General features: G+C 40.9%; 1 protein-coding gene across 2 annotated transcripts in view; it reads right to left on the bottom strand.

Moving 5' to 3' along the window:
- SMPD4 (sphingomyelin phosphodiesterase 4) overlaps positions 1-16,881 on the bottom strand; it is a 50,755-nt gene that overhangs the window by 21,485 nt on the left and 12,389 nt on the right. For both annotated transcript variants that reach the window (XM_087705934.1, XM_087705935.1), the window contains 2 exons: positions 16,005-16,150; positions 976-1,066 (listed from right to left, as the gene is read on the bottom strand). In XM_087705934.1, coding sequence (XP_087562060.1) covers positions 976-1,066; positions 16,005-16,150 — 237 coding nt within the window. The remainder of the gene's footprint in view (positions 1-975; positions 1,067-16,004; positions 16,151-16,881) is intronic.

Here is a 16,881-nt window from a genome sequence, read left to right as displayed (position 1 = left end):
TCATTTTGTCCCTCCTTTTTTAATGATTCTATTCCATTATTTCTTCTATATTAATGGAACTCTTATCCCGCAACGAGTTGGCCATCCGTATTGTCCTAGACCCATAGTAACAGGATCCTGGACTTTCTCCACTGCCCTCACCCTAGAGAACGAAGCAGTGAGCGGCTTTCATGCTTTGGCCTGAGATTCCTCTTATGTGCCTCCTCTCTTTCTCCTCTCCCTCAGAGTTATTCTCACAACTGCCCCGTGTTAGATTACCTCATTGTAGGCTCTTGAAAATCATTTGACTATGTCAAAATCTTGTTCAATTATATTTCCAACATTGGAATTTATCTATCTGTTAATAAATTTGGACTTGCTATGCCACCTAAGGGACAATCTACTAATGTGAAGGAAAGACTTCACACTGCCCTTCCGTAGGGCCAAGATTTAATTAATTGTTTCAATCTGGGTTGCAAATGTTATATGCCATGATAGTTATTGCGTTTCCTCGGGTCTCTTCTTTGTTTTGTTCACTGTTGTTAGCTGCACTTTCAAGAGTCATTTCTCTCATTCCCTCATCTTAATTTCCAATACAAAACTTGCTAGTTTTTCCTCTTTTGGACTTTTCAATTATATTTATGGCATATAGATCACGTATTATTTTAATGAATAATCAGCTGATATGTAATTTAATAATTTTTCTTTATGTGATAAATATCAATAACTTTACTACTGATTATTGTTAGTATTATATAGGATAATTTACTGTAGAAGCTAAGAGTGATATTTTTAATAATCTTGGGTTGTTTTTTTTAAGCACCACTATTATTTTACTGACTGAGGCTGTGCAACCTGATCCTGCTTTGCAAGGCATGACAGAACTTCCAAGACTTCTTAGAAATTAGAAGCACTAATTCCATCAATGCCCTGAAATTCAAATCCTCAGCCTGAAAGGACATATATGAGCACAACCAACATTCAAACGGTACCTACAGCTCTGAAAGATGCATCCAGAGGCCAGTGACCAAAGCAGTGCTGAAGAAATATGTAGAGTTTCTGCTGAACAAACCGAGGGATCACAATCCTGCAAAGACACCCCACAAAGTTAGCCATCCGCTCCCTATAAGGAAAAAAGCCCTTTGCCCCAATGAAAGGTGATGCAGAGGAGACAGCTACACTTCAACTGTCAGCTTTCTACAAGTGCCCTAACTGACACCGCACACAGGAAGTGTACAGTCTGTTGTAATAGCAAAGTACTACCCATGAAACGGTGATCCCAACTGGAGGAAAGAAGATTCTGATTAAATGTTAGATACAATCTCTCTCCCACTCTACATGGGGGCTGCCCCTGAAAAGTGTTCGGAGACTACAGTTGGTCCAGAATGCAGCCGCGCGAGCGATATCGGGTGTACCTAGATACACTCATGTTACACCCATCTTCCGCGAGCTGCCCTGGTTTCCTATTGGTCTCCGAACGTGCTTCAAGGTGCTAGTCATTACTTTTAAAGCCCTACATGGCTTAGGACCTGGATATCTGAGAGACCGCCTCCTGCCACATACCTCCCAAAGACCAATAAGATCTCACAGGTTGAGCCTTCTCCGGGTGCCGTCGACCGGACAATGCCGGCTGACGGCCCCCCGGGGGAGAGGCTTCTCTGTAGGTGCTCCGGCCCTGTGGAACAATCTACCCATAGAGATCCAGACCCTTCCCACTCTCTCGGCCTTCTGAAAAGCCACGAAAACCTGGCTGTTCCGGCAGGCCTGGGGCTGTTGATCAAGGTCCAGCCCCACTTAAATGAAATGTTTGGTGTGTTTTTTTTAAATTGTATCTCTTCTTTATTTTAACTTTTACTTTTGTTTCTGTAAGCCGCCCAGAGTCCTACGGGATTGGGCGGCATATAAATTTATTAAATTGCCAATTGCCAATTTGACAAAGTACCAACTACCCCAAAAGGTGCAGGGCCTCTTTTGCCAGAGGAATTCCAGCAGCAGCTGGACAGGCTGGAGGGCTATCACTGGGATTATTCCAGTGCCTGGCTTCCTGCCAAGCCATCCGAACAAGTATTTTAAAGAGACTAATTGAAAGATCCAGTTCTACAGTTCCTAGAAAAATAACACCAAAAACTTAACCTTTTGGTTTATGCTGAAGATTTCAGAGGGAAAGGAAAGTTGGAAAAGAGAGCTTTACAAGTTTGGGGATGACCTTTTTCTTCTCTTCCAAGAGCAGAATTGAGTTTTGATGAATACTGAATCGGGGAGCTGCTACTTTGGACTACTGACTCAAAATGATAGCAGGAGGAGGGTTCCTCCACAGTTTCAAGAGCCCGGAATTTCCTCAGCCCAGAGACCATTTTAACAACAAACCATCAACCAAGCTGTATGCCAAGGCAGTTTGATTTCAGTCAGAGATGTTTAATATCTTATAAAGGACACACACACAAACACATACACCCCTTAAATGCTTCAGACAAAATACACCCAATAACTTCTAATTTTTGGCTACCTTCCATAATCCCTGAAAATCTTTCCTCCAATCTGTCTCCATTTTCTGTAGCACCCAAGTGTCCCAGACATTAGAAGAAATACATCCTGCTTCTTATTTATAGTAATATATCATCATGATCATTATTATATACTACAACTGAACATTCAAAAACACATCACGAATACCATTGATTGGGTCTAATGGTTAATACGGGTTGCTGTCAGCATCCTAGGTATCAACCAAATACCTTCTTAAGATGTGCAATGTTCCTAGTAGCACAGTTTTTTGCAGTTCCACTAGTGTTATTGCAGGAAGCTGCGATTTCTTGATGTGTTTTATAAAACTCTTGGACATGGTACCAAGTGCCCTGATGACAATGGATATCACTGTTAAATGTTTTATCATAATTATGTAGTTTCAATGGTAGTTTAATGATTTTTTTCTAGTTCTTTTTCTTCGACTCTTGGCATCTCTTGGTACCACTAAATCAATAAATTGTACGTTTCAGTTTTCAACAACTGTGATATCTGGCATGTTGTGTTCCAAATGACGATCCGTCCTCATTTTCAATAACCTTTTCCAGTTTATGTTCCCGTGACTTTTTGGATACAGGTACCGTATTTTTCAGATTATAGGACGCACCTTTTTCCCTCAAAAAAGAGGCTGAAAATCTGGGTGTGTCTTATACACTGAATACAGAATTTTTTGCTTTCTGAAATCCCACCCACTTCACCAAAATGGCTGTGCATAGCCTTTAGGAGGCTTTCAGAGAGCTCCTGGGGGCTGGCGAGGACAGAAATGAGCAAAAAACAGAGCACTCTATAAGCCTCCTAAAAGCTATTCATGCCCTTTTTTTGGAAAAAAACTGGGCCTGTTTTCATGAAAAACAGGCCATTTTTTGCTTGTTTTTTTGGGGGGGGGGCACCCTCCAGAAGCACTCTACAATCCTCCTAAAGGCTATCCTTGTCCTTTTCCATTTTCGTGAAAAACGGGCCGTTTTTGGGAGGTCTGCAGAGTGCAAAAACTTTTTTTTAAAAAATGGCCTCTTCAAAATCTTGGTGCGTCTTATACCCCAGTGCGTCTTATACTCCGAAAAATACAGTAAGTCATATTTTTTACATAATGACCAGTGGATTAATTTAGCAACTCGGTTATGTCTAGCTTTGTAATCAGTTTGTGCGATTTTGCTGCATTCACATATTAAATGTGAAATAGTTTCGCCTTTGTCATTGCAAAGTCAGCAGTTTGGATTGTCAGTGGATTTTTGCATCTTCGCTTTCATGGCATTAGTTTGTAGTGCTTGTTCTTGAGCAGTCAGTATTAAACCCGTTTCTTTCCTGATGGTTCCCATTTTAAGCCATGTGTCACGGCTCCTTCACTTAATAACCAAGAAAGAAACCACTCAACTCCATTTTGCAGAATTAAGTGTACTTTTACTGATTATAAGTAATGAGAAGCTAAGCAAAGCTGGATCTGAGCAAAAGAGCGTGAAAGCATTAGATATCAATACATGATTCATTCCCCTCCCCTTGGTACCCCAGTCCATAGACCAATCGTGTATCTCCACAGCTGTCAGGTGGGAGACATCTTCAAAAATCATCATCAGGTTGGTATGCTGGACAGTTGGTCTTGGCGGTAAACTCCCCTTCTTCCACATGCGCAAAAGAATGGTGTGAACAACTCCCAATTAACAGTCCTCCTGTACAGATTATTTCCCTCACCCAAATACCATGCCTGCCCTCCCTCCCCGTTTCAGTGGCAGCCGAAAAGCCAGCAGCAAAACAGAGGCTGACATCATGCCCATGTCAAGTTGTCATTACATTTCCCTTCAATGTTTTTCAAGTGCTATCCATGCAAAGCTTTGGTTTTCCATCCATTTAATCTGTCATCCAGATGTTTTTCCTTATATCCTGCCTTTGTTTATGTTGTTTTTATAATGTTCTCCATTTTCATAGCCTTCAGCAATTTTTCTGTACTTTAATTCACAGTCATTCAAACTTCATTTTTCTTCTTCTACAGTTTGATGGATTTGCAATAGCCCTCTTCCCCCTATATTTCTTGGCAGGTACAACCTGTTGATGTTACTTCGTGGATGTAAAGCATGGTACATATTCAATATGCACGCTTTCCAGTCCAAGTTTTCCAGTTCAGCCAGTCCAGTTGATGATTCTAGCTGAGTAGCGTATCACTGGAACTGCCCATGTATTAATGGCTTTAATTTTAATATTTCCAGCATTCAGCTTTGATTTTAATATTTTGCAGACCCTCCTGCCATGACTTTTCCATTCAAGATGTTATCTGCTGCCAATATCCCTAGCTATTTATAACCATCATCCTCTGCTAATGCTTTCAGTATCCTTCCATTGCCCTGTTCTATTCCTTCTATTTTTTCCTTTTTCCATTGCTGCATGGATAATATAGCACATTTTTCAAGTCCAAAGTTCATTTTGATGTTGCTGCTGAACAGTTGAACTGTGTTTTGAGTATTGATTCAGTGGGGCTTTTCACACACATTTTAAGTCATCCATGTATGGTTGGTTTATCTTGTTGATTTGAGACTTTGTATCCCAGTTGTGTGTTTTGTAGGATTATTGTCAGTGGAATTAATGCGATGTTGAACATTAGTGGTGAAAGTGAGTCCCCCTGGAAGATTTCTTTTCTGATGTTGACCAATGTTCTCCCCATTTGCTGTTAAAACTGTTTTCCATTTTTGTATATTTGCTTTCAAAAATGTACAAATGTTTTTGCTGATTCCAAAGTTTTCCAAACAGGTGTTAATCCAGCTGTGGGGTAATGAGTCAAATGCCTTCTTTTAATCAATCCACACCATATTTAAATTTATTTTTCATTTTGCAATTTTTAGTACCATTTTGTCAATGAGCAGCTGATCTTTTGTTTCTCTTGATTTTTTTATAATTTCTATTTTGTTCTACTGGATACAAACTGTTTTCCATCAGATGACTGAACACTGAATTTGCCAGTATCCTTGTAAAAAGTTTGAACGTTGTTGGCAGACAAGTAATTGGGCGATAGTTGCCTGATTTTGTGCCCTTTCATTATCTTTCATTATCAAGTATGTTCGACCACTATCAAGTATTCTACACTTGTTGCATTTTGAAGCATTTCATCAAATTGAGCGGCCATGCAGTGATGGAGGCTGGTTAGGAGTTTTAGCCAGTATCCATGCAGTTCCTCCAGGCCAGGTGTGCTCCAGTTCTTGACTGTCTTTGCTTGTTTTGCAATCATATCTATTGTTATTACAATATTCTCCATTCTGTTTTGTGTTGCTTGTTTTTGATCTTTGATCCAGGAGACAGATGTATTGTGTTCCACTGGGCTTTCCCATAGTTCTTTCCAAAACATCAAAGTTTTTTCTTTTACATGGGTGAACATTAGTTGGGACTCGATTTTCAACAAATGATGGTAGATGAGGTGTTGGTTTCTTCTGAACTGGACATTTTCACGATATTGTTTTATTCGTTCTTTGTATCTTTCTATTTTCTTTGCTGTTGCTATTACATGTTGTTTTAGTTCTTTCATTATTTCTGTAAATGTTTTTTCCTCCAGGTTGCATTTTTTGTGTAAACTATTTTTCAGCTTCTTGTACTTTAGTTTTCCCTCTTTCAAGTACTTCAAATTGCTGACATCCCCTTGAAGTACAAACAAAAGGTAGAGAAGCATCTGGAAGATAACAACCCAAGACAGGTGTGGCAGGAGCTGCAACATCTAACCAACTATAAGGGCAATATGAAAAAAATAACCAATGCTGATGCCCTGCTGGTGGAGGAGCTAAATAGCTTCTTTGCCCACTTTGAGGTCAATGGTTTGACCTGTCTCTGTGGCTCTAGCCCACAGGCCCTCTAGCCTCCAGCCACTCACCCTGGATGAACATCAAGTGAGAGCTGAGCTGAAGGCTATAAATCCCAACAAGGCTGCAGGTCTAGACAAGGTGTTGGGGAAAGTGGTAAAAAACTGTGCTGACCAATTAACATGGGTCCTGACAAGGATTTTTAACATCTCCCTGCAACATGCTAGAGTCCCATTATGCTTGAAAGCAGCCGCAATTATCCCAGTTCCGAAGAAAGCAGCCATAAACAGCCTGAATGATCATAGACTCATTGCACTGACGTCTATAGTGATGAAGTTCATTGCCACTGCTCTACATATTGCACTGAGCCATCTGGAGAAATCTAGGAATTATATCAGAATGCTTTTTATAAACTATAGCTCAGCCTTTAATACCATCTTACCAGGCATTATCACTGAAAAGCTGACTGACCTAAATTTCCCTCCCCTCACTTGTGACTAGATCAAAGACTTCCTGACAGATGGTCCACAAACAGTAAGGGCTAGGTACTCTCTTCTACCCTGAAGCTCAGCACAGGCTCAGCCCCTACCTGTACTTGCTGTATACACATGACTGCATATTCTCTAATCCATCCAATATGATAATAAAGTCTGCAGATGACACAATGGTGCTGGGTCTCATAACTGGAGGGGACGAATCAGCCTACAGGGAAGAAGTCCAAAAGGTATCCGCATGGTGCTCAAGAAACAACTTACATCTAAATACTAGTAAGACAAAGGAGATTGTGATAGATTTCCAGAAGCACAGACAGGAACCTGCCCCACTGTATGTCGAGGGGGGCTGTGTGGAGAGGGTTTTCTCTTTTAAATTCTTGGGAGTGCTTATTAGTCAAGACCTCACCTGGAAAAACAACATGTTCCTGGTGATTGGCAAGGCCCAACAGAGACTTCATTTCCTTAGAGTCCTGCAAAAAAATCAGGTGGAACAAACGGCTGATGACATCTTTCTATCGGTCCACCATAGAAAGTGTCCTCAAATATTGCATTACAGTATGGTATGCTGATTTAACAGCTGCGGACAGGAAGGCACTACAGACAGTGATCAATTCGGCACAAGAAACCATTGGTTGCCCTCTGACACCACTGGATGACATCACCAGATCTTGCTGCTTTAGCAGAGTAAGGAAGATACTCAGAGATGATTCACACCCTGGTCAGTGTCTCTTTGCACTTCTACCAACAGGCAGAAGGCATCAAAGTATAGCCAGCTGAACAAAAAGGTTTAAAGATAGTTTCTATCCTTGGCTGTCAGACTGTTAAACCACAACCATAATCACTCCACGCACATGCGGAAATGTATGACTAGTTATTATTTTTCCTAATTATTTGCATAGGGGTTATTCTTTATACTATTTATGTTGTTTGTAGTTATTATCATGGATTGCACCAGTGAGGCTAAAACCAGTTTTGTTGTATACATGATGTACAATGACTGTGCTGACTCAACAGTATATAGCTAGTATAAGAATTAAGAACTGTCTCCTTTAAGAAACTACCTCATGGGAAATGTAACTACCTTATGGGAAATGTAGGCAGAACTGCCTTGTGGGAAATGTAATTCCATAACATGTGACCACATCTGTGTTCCCCAATTGGGCAGCGAGGTACTCTGCCCGGGAAAAGTAATTTATTACCAGACGCTCCTTGAAGAGTTTTCTGTATTAATTGAGAACAATGGGCTAAACACATGTATCCTCTCCTCCACTTCATCAGAGGAATGGAAAAGCATAGTTTTTTCACATTGCACAATGGACAGATCAAGGTCAGATGTATCTTAATATTGAACTGTATGTTTGCTACTAAGAATTCCTATTAATAAATTGATCTGAGAGACACCAATCCTGAAGCATGAAGTTTAAAGCTGACTGGCCCCTGGCATGGTTACACGCCAGGTCCAGAACAGTGAAAAGATTATGAATCAAAACTATCTCCTCTAGCAAAAGGACTCTTGTGTAGCTAAGTTCCCCCAGTAACGGAAGTCCTCCCCCATCTTCAACAGCTCCCTTCTTGAGAACAGAGAGACTGTTATTTCTAACCCCCCCGTCTTCTCTCGAAGCAAAAGTAAAGCAAAAGTAACAGCGTGAGTTAAAAATCTTTGCCTGTGCAACAAAGATGCCTTCACAGGATCAGCTCGGTCTGCAATAAATTGAGCTTCAGGGAAACATCTTGATGGCAGTGAGACAAGAGACTTTAATGTGTTAGTTTGCATGACAAAGCAAGAGCAATTTAACCTGAAAAGCCTGTATGTCTTACTGAGGGTTTCCTACAGAATTAAGAACTGCTTCAAAGCATTTGGAAAGGTTCCATAGAAACGGTATTTGAATGAGTGAGAGGTCAGCCAGACCAAATTCCTTTGAAATTTTATTGCATGTTGTCAAGGCAACGAAACCCATAAAGGGGCCCATCACCTTCCAAGACAATTCAATTTGTGTGTGCAAGCAGTGACCTCCAGTGGGCCGTCTGCAAATTGCAGTCCAGCCAAAAATACAGTTTATCTTTGAGTACAAGCTGTAAGCAAATGCAACTTCCGCTGAAGAGATTGAAATATGTTATTGTTATTTTGCTACCCTTTGTTTATGAGTTATTGGAAGAAGGTCAAGCCCTTTGAGAAGTTTCACATCCAGCCAGGTCACCAGATGGATTCCGAGTTTGGGTGAAAATCCCTTAGGAATGCCAAAACTGGAGAGGAGCTGGGTGAGCCTCAGAAGGGATAACGCCATTGCCAATAACTCCAGACAGTAGTACCGCAACGCACCCTAGTGTTTACTAAGTGAATTGCATCTGCGTCTGAATTAATCCTGGTCATAAAATTATTGAATCTTTCCAGTCATGGCAGAGGGATCAGACTTGCCAAACCCCATGCTTGAATTCAATACAGATTCAGTATTAGTCAACCAAAGCTCAGATTTAGATGTCCAGCTAGCAGAAGGGTTAGAGGCAGCTCAGATATCCTATGACCTAAGGCAGTACAGAAAGCCAACACAGATTAAGCGGTCAAACCTCTTGGAGGAATGGGATAGCCTCTATCAAAGGTACAAGAGTTGTTGGGAGAGGTTGCAATGCATCTGCGACGAACTCAAAGACGATCTACCACCCGAACGTCTCCGAACCTTAAGTGAGGACATGGACGTATGCTACACACAAGGAGCAATATATGGAGAACACCTCTGCAACATCCAGAGTCGACTAAAGGATGATGAAGAAATCCAGGATAAAATGCTGTTCATTCAAACGTTAAAAGACGAATGCGTAGAGGAGTTTTGACACGGCAAAGACCTTATCCAAACCAGCCTGAGGAGGGAGACTGCCCTGGGCAAGACGGCTGAGTCCGATGTGCCTCATCCTTCACATGCAGTCACACAAAGCCTCCTCTCACGTTTCTAAGAAAGCGTCCTCATCTAGTCCCAAGGATACACAAGGAGGGGAGGCCACATCTGTGGTATCTCATCGTTCACACAGGTCACTACAGCAGTCTCACGCAGCTTCCTCCTACATCTCCAGAATAGCCTTATCGTTCCAAGCAAAATCAATCCGATCCAGAGCAGGTAGCAGCATCTCGCAGCAATCTTCCCGCTGCAGTCAAAGGTCACCGGCATCTCTAGTTGCAGAAGCACAAATGGAAGCTGAATTGGCCAAAGCAGATCTACAGACAGCTAAAGAAGAGCAGCTGCTGAAGAAAGAGATGGCAACCTTGGAAGCCAGAGCTCAAGCAGAGAGAGCAGCTGTGGAAGCAGAGAGGGTGGTTGAGAAAGCTAAAGTTCAGGTTCGACTAGAATATCTTCAATGCGAGCGGGAAGTGAAAGGAAGACTAATACGGGCCAAAGCTCTACATGCTGAGGCTAATGGCGGCTTCCCTGACTTTGATCCTGGAAATCTAAAACCCCTGACACACGTGTGAAAGCTTACGTAGATGACCAATGCGCAGCACAACAGGGACAATCACCAAACCAACAAACTAATGAGGTGGATCACATCGTTCAAGTTGCATCACTCGACCCATCCCTTGGAATGGGAGAATTTACCCTGACAAATCCAGGCACACGAGGCGCCCACAATTCCCCAGCGACGGTGAATAATCTTCAACCAGTAGGCACGCAAGTAGCCGCAAGTAGCAACCTCAACGCAGAAGCAAAGGATTTCCAACCAATACTGCAAGGCAACTTGAGTATCAACCAACAGAGTAATCAACACAAACAACCGGCAGAGCAACATCGATAACCTCTGCCCACGCTGTGGCAAGATGAAGCCACACAGAACCTTTTTGAAGGAAAATATCAGCTGTTGCCGGCAACCGTGTCTACACCCACAGACTGCAACGGCCTGAACCAACAGGAGACCGCTGCTCCTGAACCCACCAAAGTCCTGGAGCACACCGTACCGTCTCCTCCAGCATACAATACCGGAGTAGAATGGCAGTCCTGCCGGAGGAAGGTGGACTTGGGATCTCAAGGAACACAGAAGTTCTCTGACATGCCAGGCCAACCCTATCAAATATGGAAGCACATCTTCCTATGGGCTGTTTGTGCCGAGAATGTGCAGCCAGACGGACAAAAAACTTGATAGTTTTTTCACATCTGTGATAACCGAAGACACACTCTTGAAGCAGATTAACAATTTCCCTAATATCGGTCGGCACGACCATGACCAGTTGTGGTTATTCTTCATACTCAATAAGCAATTATGGGTAGCCCAACAGGAACCCGAACTAAGCGATATGTTACGCCTTGACCAATACGCAACACAGCTACATATTGTTTTTGGATTCTGAAAAACCAACTGTCCTCACCCCAGCCACCTTGCTGACCCAGAAGACAGGTGACTGGCCAGCACCAGCAGGGAACATTGTTCCCAAAGTCATGTATTGGAACTTATGGCCTAAGGGACTTGTGTCCACTGGAACTCATAGCCTATGGGACTTGTGCATCAAGCCCTACCTAGTAATGATGAACTAGTTCGCCAGATGGAAGCTCAGGTCGCAAAGCAGATTTCCACCAAGAAGCTCTACACCAGATCAGTCAGCGACCCAGAACTGCTGTTACAGAAGACTGAACTAGAAGACTGACCCTCAAGCTTTGCATGCTTTGTGTTTACATAATTGTTTGCACTGTTTGATGCTATGCTTTGTGTAACCCAGTTAATCAGTCAGTTAGTTACATGTGTGATGTTATGCATTAATCAGATAGTCATGCCTGTGTAACTCAGTTAATTAGATAGTCAAGTTTGCATTGTTTATGTCATATCTTTGTTTACCTTTAGTTAAAAGTTAGTAGGCAGAGGAATTTATAATTCCAGGCGGGGAGTGTACTGACTCAACAGTATATAGCTAGTATAAGAATTAAGAACTGTCTTCTTTAAGAAACTACCTCATGGGAAATGTAGGCAGAACTGCCTTGTGGGAAATGTAATTCCATAACATGTGACCACATCTGTGTTCCCCGATTGGGCAGCGAGGTACTCTGCCCGGGAAAAGTGATTTATTACCAGACGCTCCTTGAAGAGTTTTCTGTGTTAATTGAGAACAATGGGTCCAGAACAATGACAATAAAGGCTATCCTATCCTATCCTATCCCTATCTATCCCTATCCTATCCTATTACTATACATTAGTTTCTTGATTTTATTTTCAAGTCAAACACTTTGGTGTTTCAGTGTGTTTCTTTTTTGGCATTTTATAACCCAGTTCTAGTTATAACAGCGGCTGTGCTATACATTAGTTTGTTGGTTTCTTTTTTTTATAAAGATTTTTTTAAATTTTTAAATAAACACAAACAAAACCCACACAAAAAAACCCACAAAACCATCTTCCATTACAAATTGTAGAAAGTGTGTCGATTGGTTACACAAACTTCCATGCATCTCTTCCACAGTCATCACCTACAATTCATATCAAATCATATATTTTAAATCAAATATATTTATATATATTACTATCATCATACCTCAACCTTCATTTGACTATAATTGTTTTTACATAAAATATTTCAGATTTAAAGCAACACCACATAATGGCATTCCATTAGCTCTTCCCAATATCATCCAGTAACATTACATCTTTATAATATGTTCCAAATAAAAATTGGTTATATTTTATAACAGAGTTTCTAAACCTCCTTTCGTAATCACCATTTGCAATTTATATCAAATTTCCTCTTATCAAACCAATACATATATATGCATTATTATCATTATCAATTATTTAACTGTACCCATTATCACTTCATTTTATACATAATGCTCTAAATTTAACTAAATTTGACTTAATCTTTTATTATAAGCTTTCATTACATCAAACTATGTCTTTCCAGTAATAGTGCAGTCTTATGCCTCTTGCCATTTGTGGCATTAGCATTCTGATTATTTCCTTAGTAAGTTTTGTATGGACTTCTCTTCGCAACTTATTGCTTATTGCATATTTTGTATAAGCTCAAAACCCTCCATCTGCTTCTTCGATCAGCTTATCTTTGGTTATCACTAGTGCATCTGACAAAATCTCTCCTTAGTTCCATCAATTCTTCTCTCTTTTCTTCTTCTATACTTTGAAATCTGGGATAGAGCTCCAGTCCATCTATCTCCCCTTTCCATATTCCACTCTTTCCATTTCCAACCATGCTCAGTTCACTGTCAGTATCAACAATTTTCTTGTCTCTTTATTTTTTCCTTCAGTTTTTAGAACTCTGACCTCCTCTTTCTTCATTTGATGAACATCCTCAATTTTTCCATCAAATTTTACTGTTCTACGATCTACGTTCTCCAATCTCTTCTCAATTTTCTCTGTTACTTCTAATAATTTTTGAATTTCAAACATAATCTTTTACAATGTTAAGGTTTCTTTTTCATGTTGCGCCATTCTTCCAACTTGTTAACACTGCGACTCTGGCATTCAAAACTTTTTATTAAATTTAAAGCAAGTTCATTTATAATCTTTCAAGACAAGGCTTTGTTTTCACTCCACTCCAGCTGCTGAAGAGCACCTGCATAAACAACCCATGCTCTTCTCACTATCACTCTCTGTAAACAAGCTGAGGAATCTTGAAATGCAAAGTCAAATGATCAAAGAGAAAAAAGAAAAGACAATATTTCCAAGCCTTCCAAGCTTCCAACCTCCAAATGGCAGTGTTACTTTCTTTCCCTGTTATTACAGCCCTCTTTGTATTCCTTTTATATCTTCTTTATATTCCAGGCCTAAAGAAAACAAAATTCTTAAATGGAGCACACAAAAAAACCCACCATCCAATCCAGCATTATAAAAATAAAGAAAAGGATTTTAATCCATAGGTATAAAAAAAGAATATAAAAAGTAGAAGAAGAAAAACTAATCCATTCAATTTAAAGAATAGGATATTCTTTATTTTAAAAAAAAGATAACACACTGTCTAATGTAGCTTAATTTCACCGCTTGTTCTCTTCTGTTTTCAAATTTAATTTAGCTTTAATTTTTTGGGGGGTAGTCTCTTTTATAATAATAAGATTTCCTCACTAGATGGATACACTTTCTCTTTCCATTTTCCTCCCGTTCTGGAGCTGTCCCAACGTCAGCAGCTTCAATGGCTGCGCTTCTGTCGCCGGCAAAAAAAAGATTCTCCTGAATCAATCAGGGACTTTGCAGTGTCCCTGAGGTCAGCAGGACGTACTCTTCCCTGTCACCGTCTCTTCATATTGACTTGGAGCTCCAAGATCACACGTCGTGTCGTTGCGACGTCAGCTCCTCCTTCATTAGCTGGTTGGTTTCATATAGTGTGCTGGATGGGATGGAAGTTAAAATGTTGTTCACAGCAGTTAGTAGATCTTTCATTCCTTTGCTATGCACTTCGTGAATGGCAGGCAGTCTTTTTTTTTCTTTGATGTGGTTTTCAATCTTTTCTTTCAGCATTTTCGCTAGATCACTTAGCTCTACACTTTCGGGTTGTTGCACAGGAGGATCTTCATCCTGTATGTTGGTTTCTTCCACTGGTTGGTCAATTTGTTCAGGTGTTGGAAGAATTTCTTCTGTCTGTTCACCATTACTTGTTTTCTTTTTAGGCAATGTTTCTAGATGTTGCATTTCCCTATCTGTAAAAACTTTATTATGGATAATGAAACATCTTTAATCCATTAATTGTTGTTTGTCACTTTCAAGATGCTTTTCCTTCCACAGTTGCATCATTCTTTTTTTAAATCTCCAGGCTGTTGGTTTTGCCTGATGATTTGATGATTTCTTGATTTTCTTTGGTTGTCCAAGTTTTGTGCTTTTGTTCCAGTCACTTTACAGTTGTATGCCCCGGTTCCCCAGTAGTAACAACTGAGCCCTGTAGCCCATTTTTTGACAGATGTCCAGGACCATAGTATCTGATGCAGCCCTTGTTGACCCAGGCGACAACCGATCCGGTGTGGAATTTCATTGTTTTCTTCTTATCATTGGTGATGGTAGGTGCCTGCATTGGTTCACGGAGGCTAAGCCATTACTGATCCGAAGGCGGTAATCCCATAATCATAGGGATCGCACCGGATAGCAGTCCAGGCCCAGCCACAGGAGTCCAACTTCCCTTTAGTATTCGGAAGGCAGGATCAGGTTATTATTATTTCTTTTATTCATTAAACATGAAATTCAGTCAAGTGAACATTTAAAGATGTCACAAATACCATTGACTAATGGTTGATACGAGTTGCTGCCAGAGTCCTAGGTATCAACCAAGTACCTTCTTAAAATATATTTTGTTCCTAGTTTATTTTTTAGTTTTATTATTATTATTACTATTAGTTATTGATTTAATCTTCAATTTGATTCAGTCTGGGACGGGTAAAAACTTAACAGTTCAAGTTCTAATCAAGGACCTAAGAGCTAATCAAGCATCTAAAAAACTGAGCAAGGAGAGATTCAAATAGAAATAAGGAGGAACTTTCTGACAGTGAGAATAATCAACCAATGGAACAGCTTGCCCTCAGAAGCTGTGGGGGCTTCATCACTTGAGACTTTCAAGAAGAGACTGGACTGCCATTTGTCAGAAATGGTCTAGGGTCTCCTGCTTGAGCAGGGGCGGTTGGACTAGATGACCTCCAAGGTCCCTTCCAACTCTTTAAATTGGTTAAATCTGGAGGTTTCTAAGAACAGATTGGACAGCCATTTGTCCGAATGGTATAGGAGGTTGGAATAGAAGACCTCCAAGGTCCCTTCCAGCTCTATTCTGTTTGATGAGCTGCTATTATTATTATTATTATTTTTGTTGTTGTTGTTAATTTGTAGGCTCAGCTTGCAGTAAATTTATATTTTCAAACTGATTTTTTTCCTGAAATTAATTTTTTCCTGAAATTTCCCAATGCACATAAAATTGGTAAAGTGGTCTGGCTGCACAGACGTAAACTATGCTTGCTGAAGTACAGCGTAATATACAAAATCTGGACATTTTAGCTTTCACATCATTAAGCACATTTGCCATCACACCACTGAAGAAGAGGCACCTACATGAGAACAAGTGGAGGGACTTGGCAGTACAGAAAACTGTTTTTTGTTGAATTTAAACATCTTTTATTCAAAGCTCAGGAAAATCAATACTGTTTCTGGCCCAGTGTTTCTAAGCCGTGGCAGCTTAAAGACTTCAACTGCCAGAATTCCACCAGCCTAATGAGGTTGAGAAACATTGTTCTAGCCAATCTCCCAACAAACCCAGGTTTTATTTTCTCTGTTAAGTACAGACCTTTTGAATTCCTCTAGTGGACTGGCGGTGTGGGAATGCCCTGAAGGAGAAATCGGCTCTGACTTTACGCTGTTGCTGAAGGCGTGTAGGTGCTTCAGAAGCAACCGGATAACCAAGACGTGCTCCTCGGTGGGCTTGAAAGACTCCTAGATTGAAAGCAACAGCAGGAGACAAAGACAGAGGAGGAGGAGGAGGAGGAGGAGGAGGAGGAGGAGGAGGAGGAGGAGGAGGAGGAGGAGGAGGAGGAGGAGGAAAATAAAGTTAGGTCCCCACCACAAAGGTAGTCCAGAAGTGGCACAGAAAATGCACCCGAACCAAGAACATGCATGCACACACATACTTGAACCTCATCTGGGGCAAACTGATTCCAAAAATTTGAGCTCAGAAAGAAAAATTGGCTGCTACTAAGGAGGGAGCAATTTTTGGCCAAGGGAGAGTGGATTTGGCCAGCTCTCTCTACTTCCTGGACACACAAGCCCCAGTGGATGAACAGACAAGGAGGGTCGCTGGGAAGGACCAAGTAAATCTCTGTAGAGCAAATACAAGGAAGAGGTCTTCTACGTCTCCTCACGAGCACCTTCTCTTGGCTCTCACCCACCTTCTGTTTGAACATGAGCTTGAAAGCCAATGGCCAGGAGGAAGAGGGCTCAAGGTACCTCATGCAAATGACCCCCACCCTCCCAGCCTCTCCTTGGGGCCTTGGAATTTGGCCAATTAGCAAAAGCCAACCGACTGAATTCATTTGGATACCTTCTCCTGGATCAAAATATTGTACCTACAAACTAATTTTTAGGAGGGGAAATTTACCATGTGAGGAATTCACAGGACTTTGCAAAGAAGTTTGGGGTTTTGAATAGTTCACACAGGAGAACAAGGG

Source organism: Thamnophis sirtalis, unplaced genomic scaffold (genome assembly GCF_051295495.1).
Source record: "Thamnophis sirtalis isolate CommonGarterSnake01/CBP01778 unplaced genomic scaffold, rThaSir2_p1.2 scaffold_2, whole genome shotgun sequence".
NCBI classification, from domain to species: Eukaryota; Metazoa; Chordata; class Lepidosauria; order Squamata; family Natricidae; genus Thamnophis; species Thamnophis sirtalis.
Note: the sequence above shows the minus strand (reverse complement) of the source record. Positions and strands in the feature narration are given on the sequence as shown.